The sequence below is a fragment of the Pezoporus wallicus genome, unplaced genomic scaffold, assembly GCF_028554395.1.
Source record: "Pezoporus wallicus isolate ANWC-B61680 ecotype Strahan unplaced genomic scaffold, APGP_CSIRO_Pwel_v1 contig_6382, whole genome shotgun sequence".
In the NCBI taxonomy this organism is placed as follows: Eukaryota; Metazoa; Chordata; class Aves; order Psittaciformes; family Psittacidae; genus Pezoporus; species Pezoporus wallicus.
This window is the reverse complement of record NW_026638015.1, coordinates 2,736,266-2,749,160: the sequence shown is the minus strand read 5'-3', so window position 1 is coordinate 2,749,160 and position 12,895 is coordinate 2,736,266. Positions and strand designations below refer to the sequence as shown.

At 46.7% G+C, this 12,895-nt stretch overlaps 1 protein-coding gene across 1 annotated transcript in view; it reads left to right on the top strand.

Annotated features, from left to right (window-relative positions):
* The first annotated feature begins 317 nt into the window (after nucleotides 1-317).
* Nucleotides 318-12,895, top strand: part of TTC17 (tetratricopeptide repeat domain 17) — a 61,902-nt gene continuing 49,324 nt past the window's right edge. The window contains exon 1 of the mRNA XM_057408711.1: nucleotides 318-569. Within this exon, the coding sequence (XP_057264694.1) occupies nucleotides 354-569 (216 nt within the window). The 5' untranslated portion in view covers nucleotides 318-353. The remainder of the gene's footprint in view (nucleotides 570-12,895) is intronic.

Below are 12,895 nucleotides of genomic sequence, written 5' to 3'. Positions count from 1 at the left end.
TGTGGACAGCCACAAGCACAGTTCCGTTTGCTGTCTCCTCAGGCTGTTGTGACAAACGTTTCGGCGTGCATTAGATAGAAATTAATGGGTTTTTAATGAAAACGCTGCTCGTTTGCACAAGGGCTCCCGACAGCGGCTCCGCCCGTTTGAAGCGCAAGAAGGCTCACTAACCGGACTCAGCGTTACCAGACAGCGCTCAGCCCCGCGCGGAGCACTCCATACGCGTTGCTGCCACACGGAGCCCCGCACCGGTGCCTGGTGCTGCCGCAACCCGGCCGGGAGGGAGCGAACCGCGGCCGCCTCAAGGCCAACCCCGTCCTTCGAGAGCGGCGGCACCGCCCTCCCCTCCCAAAATGGCGGCGGCGGCGATTCCGGTTCCGGGTGGAGCGGGCAGGCCGGGATTGGGGAAGATGGCGGCGGCTGGAGCGCCCGGGCGGGGCGGGCTAGGGCGGGCGTGGGTCTTCTCCGGTTGGGCCCTGGGGTTGTGTTCGCTGCTGGCCTCGGGGACGCGGCCTGCCGCTGCCACCACGCACTGGGTGGTCACCGAGGACGGGAAGATCCAGCAGCAGGTGAGCGGGGCGCGGGGAGCTGCCTTGCAGCGGGGAGAGCCCCTCTCTGCGGTGCCGTCCACCCCGCAGTCCCGGGTCTGGCCCGAGCGGTGCTGCCGCGGGACGGGACCTGCTGCGGAGCGGTGCCTGTGTGGGAGCCGCTGCATCCCCCCTCGGGAGGCGGTGGAGGGCGGCCCCACACGGGGGTCCTGCCCCGGGGAGCCAGCGGCGCTCGGGAAACGTGGCTCGGAGTTGCGGGAGCCCCGGGGTGAGGCGGTGGCTGGCGGGTCCGGGCGAGGTCTTAGCTGGAACCGTGTTGCAAGCAGCGGTGCTCACCTGCAGCCTCCCCGGAGCCTCCAGCTCGTTAGGCCGCTGAGTAAGCGCGGAGCCGGGGTCCTGCTTTGGTCGGGCGCAGGTGAGCCTGTCCCGGCTGCTCTGTGCCTTTGGGAGCGAGGAGGAGTGGGGTTGGTCAGAGCGGCTTGTTTTGATACCGGGCTGTGCCTCGTGTGCAGTAACCGGCTGAAAGAGACGGTATGTTTCTCGCGTTGGGGCTTGCACGCTTTGCTCCCCCTTTGTTGCAAGGGGAACAGCACCAGAAATCCGCTTTCATGTCAGATCTGCTTCGGTTCTGAAGAAGTGCCAGAGCCGTTTTTCCTTACAGCAGAATCGCTGTAGCAAGCAGCAGTCCCCCTCGTAAAACCAGAGATGGGTGCCTGTTAACACCACTTTCTTGTGTGAGAACCTTTGGTCGGGTCTCCTGTCAGAAAGCAGTAGGGTGGAACTGCAGGAAGCCTCAGCTGGCTTTATGGTTCCCAGGCACTTGAGGCTGCGTGGACCCTGGCTCTCACCCTGGTTAATCATAAATGAATGAATGACAGCACTGTCTCACCTCCTTTCCTGGCTGGGAAGTGGTGAGAGTGGCTGGTAATGGTCTGGAAGCATCTCTGCGTGTGTATTGACTGTGTATTATCAAATTTGGGTTGCATGTGGGTTTTGGTTATTGCATGAAAAGCAGCTGCGGCTGGGAAGAATCTGATTAGCTGGAAACTGCTTGAAAACCTGATTAGCTGAATTCGGTACTGATAGCATTTTATGATGGCAGTTAACTGAGGATGTATGTCGAAGCTTCCACTGTACCATTGCTATGCAGTAACCTATTATCGTGACCAGTGCTTTCTAAGCAGAGGTATTCCCATGTTCTGTGTATAAAGCTCTCAAGGTTTATAGCTGAAGTGGTGAAATATTTGTGGAATAACTTCTCTTGCCTGTATGGTCAGAATCAATCCATCCATTTCCAGCAAGGGAACTCAAATTATAAATATGGTGTTACTTAGAATATGAGGGATTCTTCAGTAGCTGTGGTGTAATGCTGCTAATTTGCCAGTGAGTTTTGTGTAATAAGATGTATTTCAGCCTCTGTTACTGCCAACTCTGTACCGTTTTGTGGAAATGGTACTTACATTTGTGGTTATTGTCATTGCCATCCCTGCAGGACACCTCTGAATTATATTTTCGTAGAATCATAGAATGGTTTGGGTTGGAAAAGACCTTAAGATCATCCAGTTCCAACCCCCTGCCATGGGCAGGGACACCTCACGCTAAACCATCTCACCCAAGGCTCTGTCCAGCCTGGCCTTGAACACTTCCAGGGATGGAGCATTCACAACCTCCCTGGGCAACCCATTCCAGTGCCTTAGCACCCTCACAGTAAAGAACTTCTTCCTTACATCCAATCTAAACTTCCCCTGTTTAAGTTTTAACCTGTTACCACTTACTTGTATTTTGGGCAATGGAGAAGAGTGGACGTTTTCTGGAGTGAACTTGGATGTTGTTTGAAAAGCCAGAATGTAATTGTGGATCAGTAGTCAGCAGCAAACCCAACAGCAATGAACCTCCATTGTCCAGCAATAGGAAGGAATTGTTCCACTCTACACTGCACTGGTGCAGCCCCAACTCAACTATTGTGTGCAGTTTGGGGCTCCTCAGTGTAAGAAGGACATCAAACGAATGGGCTGTGTCCAGAGGTGACCAGGATGGTGAAAGGCCCTCAAGATAAGGCTTCTGAGAAGTGGCTGAAGTCACTTGGGTTGTTCAGCTTGGAGAAGAGAGGGCTGAAGCGTGACCTCATGTTCCTCAAGGGAGGCAGTGGAGGGGAAGGTGCTGATCTCTTCTCTTGGTGACCAGCAACAGGACATGAGGAATTGGAATGAAGCTGCACCAGGGGAAGTTCAGACTGGATATTAGGAACAGGCTCTTCACTGAGAGAGTGGTGGGTCACTGAACAGGCTCCCCATAGAAGTGGTCACAGCACCAACCCTGTCAGAGTTCAGGCAGTATCCTGATGATGCTCTTAGTTATATGGTTTAGTTTTATGTAGTCCTGTGAGGAGCAGGGAGCTGGATTCAATCCTTGTGTCCCTTCCAACTTATGATCGTCTGTGATTCATTGGCAGTGGGATGATTCATAACTGATTTATCAATTCACTGGTAGAACCACAACATTCCCAAATATTTGAGCTATCCATCTCCTAATACTAAGGCGTAGGTGAGTTCTTTGTCATCTTTTCTAGTTAGAATTTCCCATGTAGCAACAGATGTCCGATGCCTCTCACTGTCACACCCCAAGAAGAGTCTGGCTTCATCTTATAGAATCATAGAATAGTTTACATAGAATACATCTTCTCTGTACCCTGCCTTTAGGAAGCTGACAACAGCAGCAATATCCCCTTGCAGCTGAGCTAGCCTGCTTCTCTCAGATGCCCTGTATATTATGTGCTGCAGGCCACCTCGAATGGGTTTTGCTGGCCTTGAAACCGGGGACAGAAACCTGAAGGATGTGCGTTCTTATGGTGGATGGGGATAGCCCCATCCCTTGCCCTGCTGGCTCCAACCGTGCTGCTGCAGCTCAGGATGCAGTTGGCTGCCTCAGCTGCAAGGGCAAACACTGCTGGCTCATTGCCACCTTTTTCCCCACCAGAGCCCAAACATCCTCTTCTGCAAAGCTGTTTTCTGTTCAGCCCAGTCTGTTCTGCTCCATGGGGCCATTGCTTCCCAGGCACTGGGTTTGCTTCTGTTGACTTCATGAGGTCCCACCATGGCTGTCCTCACCCTGTGTTTGCAGAGGATACCAAGCTTGCTGAGGTTCTTTTTCTCCTGTCATTAGTAAAAACATTAGTGTTGGTCCCAGTATTGATCCCTGAGGATGCTGCTGGTGATCAGCCCCTTTTGGCCTTTGCACCATTGATCACAACACTTCCAGCACAGCAGTCTCTAAGTGAAAGTGGTTGATCCTGTCTGGTGGCTGAGAGTGGTGGTGCTAAGTGGCATCTGTATTATTTAATCTTGGAAATATTAGCATTCTCAAACAGCTGAAACCCATTTTCAAAGATTGTCACCATTTTTACAGAGGGTTTAATCTTAGTGGACTGCCTCACTTCATCTGAATGAAGCCCATTCATTCAGTGGGCAAAACTTAAGTGCTAGTAAGACCCAAACATTCCCCCTGCTAAATGAGCCACTAGCTGTGGATGTCCAGATAAGCACCAGTGACAAGTGATTGCCCAGTAACTTTTAGTTTACTACTGTGAGCCTTGATTTCTGTGTTACCAAAGTGTGCTATGGATGTGATGCTGAGAGCAGAAGTTACAGATCATGGCCAATATACAAAATGTAATATCTGGGATCTGGGGGAAGAAGGGTGAAACTAGTTTATGTTGTTGCTGTAAAATCTCTGTTAGTTGTTTCTCCTTGTAGCACAGCAAGGGTGTGAGCCTTTAATATGAGACTACATTCAAGTGAGATTGATTTTCCTGTGCCGTAAGACCACTAGCAGTACCCCGAGACTCTTGCTGCACTTCCTAGTGCTGTAGCAACCTGACAGGGATGGCAAACTGAATGCAAACTGAACAATTCTCCATATATCAGCAACATATCATCTAGTAAATGGGAGCGCTTGCTAAGTAGGTCCTGCTGTTCCAGTTTCTAGCAAGCATTTCTGAATGATGAAACAAGTTAATTCCCAGCAGCGTATATAACATTTCATTGTCTCAGTAAGCCGTCAAGAGAAAAGCCATCAAGCTGTATCTGCTGCTCTAGTAGCCTGTTTTCAGGTCAGGTACATCATTCTCTGGATCAGTTTGTATTTTTCTTTTAGTCTGAGTCCACCTTCAGATGTGTGTTCCTGCAAAGCCAGGAGCTGAGTAATTGTCTCTCTTTAATGAGATTATATCTGCTCAGTGCACTTGTTTATAAACCTTGTCATTTCACAACTCGGGGTATAAAGTTCAGGCTAATAGATAACTGACTTTAGACAGTGCTTGCCTGCCAGTAGGGAAGCTGCAGAAATACAAGTGTACTTCAAAGGGAGAGAAAAACTTGTTCATGGAGAGGATGAACAGTTGACAGATTAAATGCGATGCAGGAAACAATTTCAGTAGTTATTCATGGCTCTACTGATGGGGACCAACTGCTATCATCTCTCAGAGACCTGACAGAGCAGAACTGCAGCGAGGTCTTTCTAAAGAGCCCTTGATGGAGGCAATTGAAGCCAGGCAAGCTTGCAGGGACTCAAAGGGCTGTCTTTATGTGGACTAATATAACCACTGAAGAAGTTAGTTCTGAATAACCAAACTAAAAGAAGCAAAGAAGCCTCCCAGGCAGATGGTCCGGAGCAGGACTGGGGATGTGCTGCCAGGAGCAGAGAGCCTCTGGCAAGGAATCTGAGTTGGCAAAAAGTCGTTTTGGTTTTAATGTGCTGTCATGTGTCTTGAAGTTTGTTAGAAATGATCTGGAGAAGAGCGTGAACAAACAGTGCTGGTTGGCCTGTTCAGGGCTAAGAAGACATCTGAATTTCATATTGCGCAGTAGTGTGCTTAATTCTGGCTTAGTGTTAAGTATAGAGGGCAGATATTACCTAACAGTCATTCGATGGGTTGTGGGTTTGAATGCAAGTGTGCCTCATAGTTGCAGCAAGGCAGCATGGTTCATGGATGGCTTCAGAGTTGGTTAATGCATTACTGATGTCTATCATCTGACTGCGTGTGTATGCAAACAGGTTGAGATGAAAGCAGTGGTCCATATGCTGAAGACTATAGGAAAAGCAACTATCCAAACCCAAGGAAATCTGAAAATCGATTGCAGCCAAATAAAAAGCTATTTGCTCTGTACAAAAGCATCTTCTGTAGTATATGAAATAGTCACTCAGACCTACCTTGACAATGGCAGCTGGATGTTTGCTTTGTGCTTTCTCTAAGGGTTAGTTTGCTTGGCTGTATGACCTCTTTATTCATTGCATTTCTTATCCTTCTGAGTGTGTTATCTGCTAAACAGAACAACCCCAGCCAAACAAAAAACCCCACAGGGTTTGTTCTTACTGAAGTGTGTAAGGTGGCATGCCTTCCCCAAAACTGTTACCAGTGCCTCTTTATGAGTGACTGCAAACAGACCTAGGCTGGAGGTTGGTGTGAGTCTGCTGCAGTCCGTTAGCTGTCATCCAACCCCATGATGGTTTTGAAGCATAGGTCAGCTCATCCTCAGGAAAAGGGAAAATTGCTGTGTTTTAAAACTTCCTGGTTGATCACCAAAAGACTGGGGGATTTAGGCCTTCCTCTGGTGTGAAAAACAGTCATTTTTAAAACTTCCTTCACTTTACACTTTCTGCTTTTTCTTAAGTATGTTTGAAAAGTTGGAACCTGAACATCTTGTGTAGCGACTGGCTGAGACACTCAACGTCCTTGGCCCCAGTGTGGCGTTGCCAACCTAGAACCTGCCTGCTCGCAGGGGACCGCAGCCTCCGTCTTTCTGTATTGCTGTGAAGGTCAGGGCTAGACCTGAATTTGATAAAAATAGGTCTTGTGGTAGCCTGTGTGTGGAGTGCAGTCAGAAATGCAAATGTTCTGCTCTTTGGGGCAGTGGTAGGAACGTAGATTTCACTGTTCTCAGCTCAGCATTGAAAGATTTGCATCTGAGGCGGAGGAGCAAAGAGGCAAAACTGAAGAGCTGCTGAAATAAGGCTGTTGGTGTCATGTCCCTCATGCCTGCTGCAGTCTGTGCCAGGTTTTGTATGCTGACAGCAAAGCTTTTATACAAAAATGTCTGGATTTAGCTTTACATAGTAATATATGCCAAGGTGGTTCAGTGTGTGAGTCCAGAAGGCCCCAGCAGTGGCTGGTAGCACCATGTTAGAGAATCATAGAATGGATGGGGTTGGAAAGGACCTTAAGATCCAGTTCCAACCCCCTGCCATGGGCAGGGACACCTCACACTAAACCATGTCACCCAAGGCTCTGTCCAACCTGGCCTTGAGCACTGCCAGGGATGGAGCATTGACCGCTTCTTTGGGCAACCCATTCCAGTGCCTCAGCACCCTCACAGTAAAGAACTTGCTTATATCCAATCTAAACTTCCCGTTTCAGTTTAAACCCAAGCTGAAGTGGTCACTCCTTCACTCCAGGTGTTTCTGTACAGCCTGTGTCCCCTGGGCACAGGGTGGCTCCCAGGTCCTGCTCCTCTTAGCATCTTCACGCTTTGATTTCCTTGGCCTCTCATCCTGTTTTCAGTGTCTTTTCCGAGAAGGGTGGGACAAACTGACAAGATGATACAAATGAACTGTTCAGAACTGATTAATCTGTGGTAAAGTCTGTGGTTGGTGCCTGGCATGGCTTCCCCATATTGTGAGCTTCACAGCACAAGGATAGTCTAGAAGTGGCCCCCATCAAAGCCCAAAAGAGCAAAGTTAGCAAGACTCTGAAATCCGCTGTTACTTCATGTAGCTAAACTCTTCTTTTAACATTTAAAGCTGAATCCCTACCTAATTTCTACCTATTCCAGTGAGGAAATGAGAACCCTGGCATAAAGTGCCTGCCCTAAAAAAACATCACTGGATAAAGTAATTTCCCTTTAAGTTCAACCAGAAAAAAACTAGTAGGTTGTCTGCTGTTTCATTTGCTGAAGAAATCACTGGTTAGGGTTGACCTTTTATAGGTGTCTTGTAAGTCTAATTAGTAGTGTTCCTTTTCTGTATTTTCAACTTTAGAACACAATATTTTTAGGATTTGGCAGGGAGCAGGCAGCAGGAATCAGTCTGTCTTTACGAAAACAAGTACTTGTTCATTACTGATGTATATGAAATCCACCTGTGGGTCCTGAAGGAGCTGGTGAATGAAGTTGCTAAGCCACTGTCCATCATATTTGAAAAATCATGGCAGGCAGGTGAAAATCCTGACGACTGGAAAAAGGGAAATATAACCCCCATTTTCAAGAAGGGGAAAAGGGATGACCCGGGGAATTACAGAGCAGTCAGTCTCACCTCTGTGCCTGGCAAAAAACCTTGGAGCAGATTCTCCTGGATGCCATGCTAAGGAACATGAAAATCAACAAGGTGCTTGGTGACAGCCAGCATGGCTTCACTAAGGGGAAATCCTGCCTGACCAATTTGGTGGCCTTCTATGATGGGGCTGCAGAACCGATGGACGGGGTAGACCAGTTGATGTCATCTACCTGGACTTGTGTAAAGCGTTCGACACTGTCCCACATGACATCCTTGTCTCTAAATTGGAGAGACATCAATTTGATGGATGGACCACTCAGTGGATAAAGAACTGGCTGGATGGCCGCACACAAAGAGTTGTGGTCAATGGCTCAATGTCCGGCTGGAGACCAGTAACGAGTGGTGTCCCTCAGGGATCGGTGTTGGGACCGGTCTTGTTCAACATCTTTGTTGCTGCCATGGACAGTGGGATTGAGTGCGCCCTCAGCAAGTATGTCGATGACACCAAGCTGTGTGGTTCGGTTGATACCCTGGAGGGAAGGAATGCCATCCAGAGGGACCTCGACACGCTTGTGAGGTGGGCTGATGCCATCCTCATGGAGTTTAACCATGCCAAGTGCAAGGTCCTACACCTGGGTGGGAGCAATCCCAGGCACAGCTACAGGTTGGGCAGAGAAGAGATTCAGAGCAGCCCTGTGGAGAAAGACTTGGGGGTGTTGGTTGATGAGAAAATGAACATGAGCCGGCTTCAGTGTGCGCTTGCAGCCCAGTCGAAGGAGGTGATCCTGCCCCTCTACTCTGCTCTCATGAGACCTCACTTGGAGCATTGTGTGCAGTTCTGGTGTCCTCAACATAAAAAGGACATGGAACTGTTGGAACAAGTCCAGAGGAGGCCACGAGGATGATCAGGGGACTGGAGCACCTCCTGTATGAAGAGAGGCTGAGGAAGTTGGGGCTGTTCAGCCTGGAGAGGAGAAGGCTGCGTGGAGACCTCATAGCAGCCTTCCAGTATCTGAAGGGGGCCTATAGGGGTGCTGGGGAGGGACTCTTCATTAGGGCCTGTAGTGAAAGGACAAGGGGTAACGGGTTCAAACTTAAGCAGGGGAAGTTTAGATTGGATATAAGGAGGAAGTTCTTTCCTGTAAGGTTGGTGAGGCACTGGAATGGGTTGCCCAGGGAAGTTATGAATGCTCCATCCCTGGCAGTGTTCAAGGCCAGGTTGGATAGAGCCTTGGGTGAGATGGTTTAGTGAGAGGTGTCCCTGCCCATGGCAGGGGTTGGAACTGGATGATCTGAAGGTCCTTTCCAACCCAAACTATTCTATGATTCTATATTAGTGATCTCTCCATTTCTTGTTTTGATTCAACAGTGTGTATAGCTGGTATTTGTTTTACTACTGTAGAATATAAACCTCAGCGAGAGGTTTTGTACTCTTTAAGTATGACCAAAGATGGGTTGCTGGCAAGTGGTTTTACAAATAAAGTGTTGTTTTCCTTTGTATTTAGATCTGTTATCTATGGTGCTTGTAGCTTGTGTCCTCTCTGGAAGTGATCTCAGTTGAGCACACCTATTCAAATAATACTGCGACTTCGTTAGGTTTTAGGCTTGAAGTGCTACAAGTGTTTAAAGCTTCTGTTTTTCCTATAGTACAGCTACTCTAAGTAATATCCAGACACCTAATGCTGTTTGTTAACAGATTCTGCAGCTGTAAGCTTTGAAATGGCTCAATACTTGTAAAACCATTGTTCTTCTATGTGAAGTTTTCATTGACATCCCTTGGAACAAGTATCTTCTGACACTCCCTGTTCATCATTTGGATAAGCCAATGCTTGTCTTGCACTCAAACATATACAGATTTTTTGGTAGCTTTTTCAGGAATGCTGTGTTAGAATATAGAGTATCTCAAGACAGCAAGAATATGCCCAAAAGCAAACATCAGTTTTTAGATGCTTCACTGCCACTTGAGACTGCAAGCAGTTCCAGCCTATTTCAGTGGGAATTGCCTTCATTTTCCAAACTTGGTGACAAAAGATCCACTACCTGTAAAGCAAGTCTATAAAAGAACTACAAGGAGCCATTTAGCTGTACACCATCACTTGATGTAGTATCTTTTCCAGCTTCTTTCTGTCATAATCTGCCTTCTGCATGTAGTAGAATGCTTTTAGGACATGCAGAGGCACTGATTTTTGGTGTCCCTGTGCTGCCGTTAACGGTGGGATTTCCACAGTACTTTAAAAAGAAGTTGTCTTCCCTACAAATAGTTGACTGAGGCATTCATTGGCCCTCATTTAGAACAGAATTGTGGGAGAAAATATGCCAGAAGGTTTGGCAAAACTTACACAAGTGTAGTTATTCAATGACTTTGATATATGCAGGTAACACAGGAGGCGCTCCAAAACTTCACGGTTTGGTTCAACTCGGATGTCTTGGGCTATTTTGTTACACAAATCCTGTGTGTTTCTTGCTGAGTCAGGGTCTTGGTGTACTTTGTGATGGGCAATAAATTTGAACTGTGCTTTATAAAGAAACTTTCACCTTTGGGCTAAGTTGAACAGAGAGCACTTATTCTGGAAGTGGTTTGCTGGCAGGCTTTCTGCAGTGTAGCTGTAAGAGGCGCATGGGGTTCAAGGAAAGCTTGTTAGCACTGTTTTTTTCCCTGTTTACTGTGTTTGAATTGAAGTCAGGTTCTTGCATTTCAAGCACTTCATCTTGAATGTCACTGTTTCAGCAGTTTGGAGGAAGAGTAAATGACTGTGGTGCTTTGGTGTCAGCCTAATGCTTTGAGTTAGTCAGAACAAGCATCTGTTTTGGCGCGGGCGTCTCTACTCTCATCACCATGAAGCTGTAGGTGCTGTGCAGGTTCATGTCTGTTCTGCTTCATCCCAGCAGAGCCTTCCAGGGAGTTGCTTATGTTTTGCAAAAAGTGAGCTAAATCACAACATCCATCAGTGTTCCGCTCCCCTGATCAGATGAGGAGGCGCAACAGACTTTGCATAGAACAGGTTGCCCAAAGGATATAGTGAATGCTCCATCCCTGGCGGTGTTCAGGGTCAGGTTGGACCAGAGCATTGGGTGACATTGGGTGTGAGGTGTCCCTGCCCATGGCAGGGGGGTTGGAATTGAATGACCTTAAGGTCCTTTCCAACCCAAACAATTCTATGAAGGGTGAAGGATCTGTAGTATGCCACTGTCATGAAAGTGAAGCTACCATTTCTAATGCAGTTTGAATTTATGGTAGCATCCCCAGCTCCTGTCTGAAACGTGACAGGAAGCATCAAATATGAAGTGTTTTTTAACACTCTATGTGTGTATCTGCAGCCTTCTGTGTGGCAGGGAAGAGGGCATAACACTCTAAAGTGAGACCAAGTCCTGCTTGGCAGTAGATTCAATCCTAAGGTAAAAAGAAGCATCTGAGAACACCTTGATATTTGATTCTAGCTCTTACAGTGTTGAAATAACACCTGCCCTCTAATAAGGTTTTGACTGAAGTGAGACCTATGCTAGTTTCCAGAGCCAAGTTTTGTGCTGTTTTCTATACTAGTTAATTATGTAAAAACTGACTTTAAATGCAGATGCTGTACCAGGCACATCTTCAGCAGTGCTCAGAACAAATACAAACCTTAATTCATCCCAGCAGTCCCAGGACTGTATAATCAGCAAATCTAGTGATGCTTAATAAATGGAGGCCACATACACCCTTTATTTCATGGCAGGGGGGGGTTAATGCATAATTATTTGCAAATACCTGAGCTGTCATAAAAGAGGGGAGCCATAGCGATGAGCTGATGACTGTGCACTTTTACCATAAGATCTTATGCAGTTGTAGGTATAACACGCTCTTTCCTCAACATGATCCAGTACCGTTCATGTTGCTTACTGTTTTCTGTCCAAAGAAGTACTTTCTGCAGTGGATGCCATGAAGATGCAGAACTACTTTGGTGTAAGCAGCTGCTTCTTGTTTTGGTTTAGGTACTTTCTTGAAACTGGAGGCATTTCCACGACCTGATCAGTCTCTGGATGACTATTAAGTAGAGGCTGGGAGTGTCTGTAGGAGCAAAAGCATGACATGAGACTGAATGAAACCAGTATCTTCTAAAATCTAGAGTCCTTATAGTATTTTTGTTGTGGGAAGGAAGGAATGTAATCCAGAACAGTCTCCAGGTATACATCAAATTAGTTTTATTTGGACTAGTGCATTTCTTGATGCCAAATGTAGCATTGGTACTCTTCGCAACTGTGTAGGTCAGATTTGCTGTCTTCCAGCTGTAGAAATGGTTGGCACTGTAAAAGAAAACGTGTTTAATCTGGGGAGGGATGTTGTAAGCGGTGAATAATGGACCACAAGTCTGGACAGCATTGCTGGCTGGATGAGAGGAACAGGTTGCAGTTCATGAGCCACATGACTGTTGCTATAGAGAGGAGGGTGATGAAGTGCTCACCTGAGGTCAGTTCAGACTCATCTGCTGATGTGGCTGAAAACTAGTTGTTCAATCTGTTACTTTTCAGTTGGTCTGTTTCTCAGTGGAACTATAGGATTACAGGTAGTAGGAAAAGGGAGAATTCCCCTGCTTGGCTCCTTTTCCCTTGTGGATCAATGTAAGCAGTTCAGGTAACTGCACTTTAAATGCTATGAAATTCTTAAGTTTGAGCACCATCATCCTCTGAACTCATGCCTGTTGAAGGCCAAGTTGGCATTGTTTTCTCCATTTGCAGGCATGATATCATTAGATCTCCTGTGGTTTTCAATTAAGAATCTGTTTCCTTTGTGTTTATTTGTGTTATATAGCATTTTGTTATAGCTCTGAATGCTTTTTATTTGCTCAGTTCTCATTCTGTGATGCCTTTATATTGTAAATGTATAAACTGAAGAGTATGAGGACTGATACAGTATATTCATCTCACTTTTACAAGCTGTCAAAAGTGCTCTGAATGCATTAGATATGCTGGCTTAAGTTGCTTTTGCAAACCTTGCGTGATTGTCCAATGTAGTTGCTTATCTTTTCCATTCAAATGCAATTATTGAACCTAAAATGGAGCTAATAATAATCTTTACTGTGAAAGTTTCTTGCAGTGGAAATCTT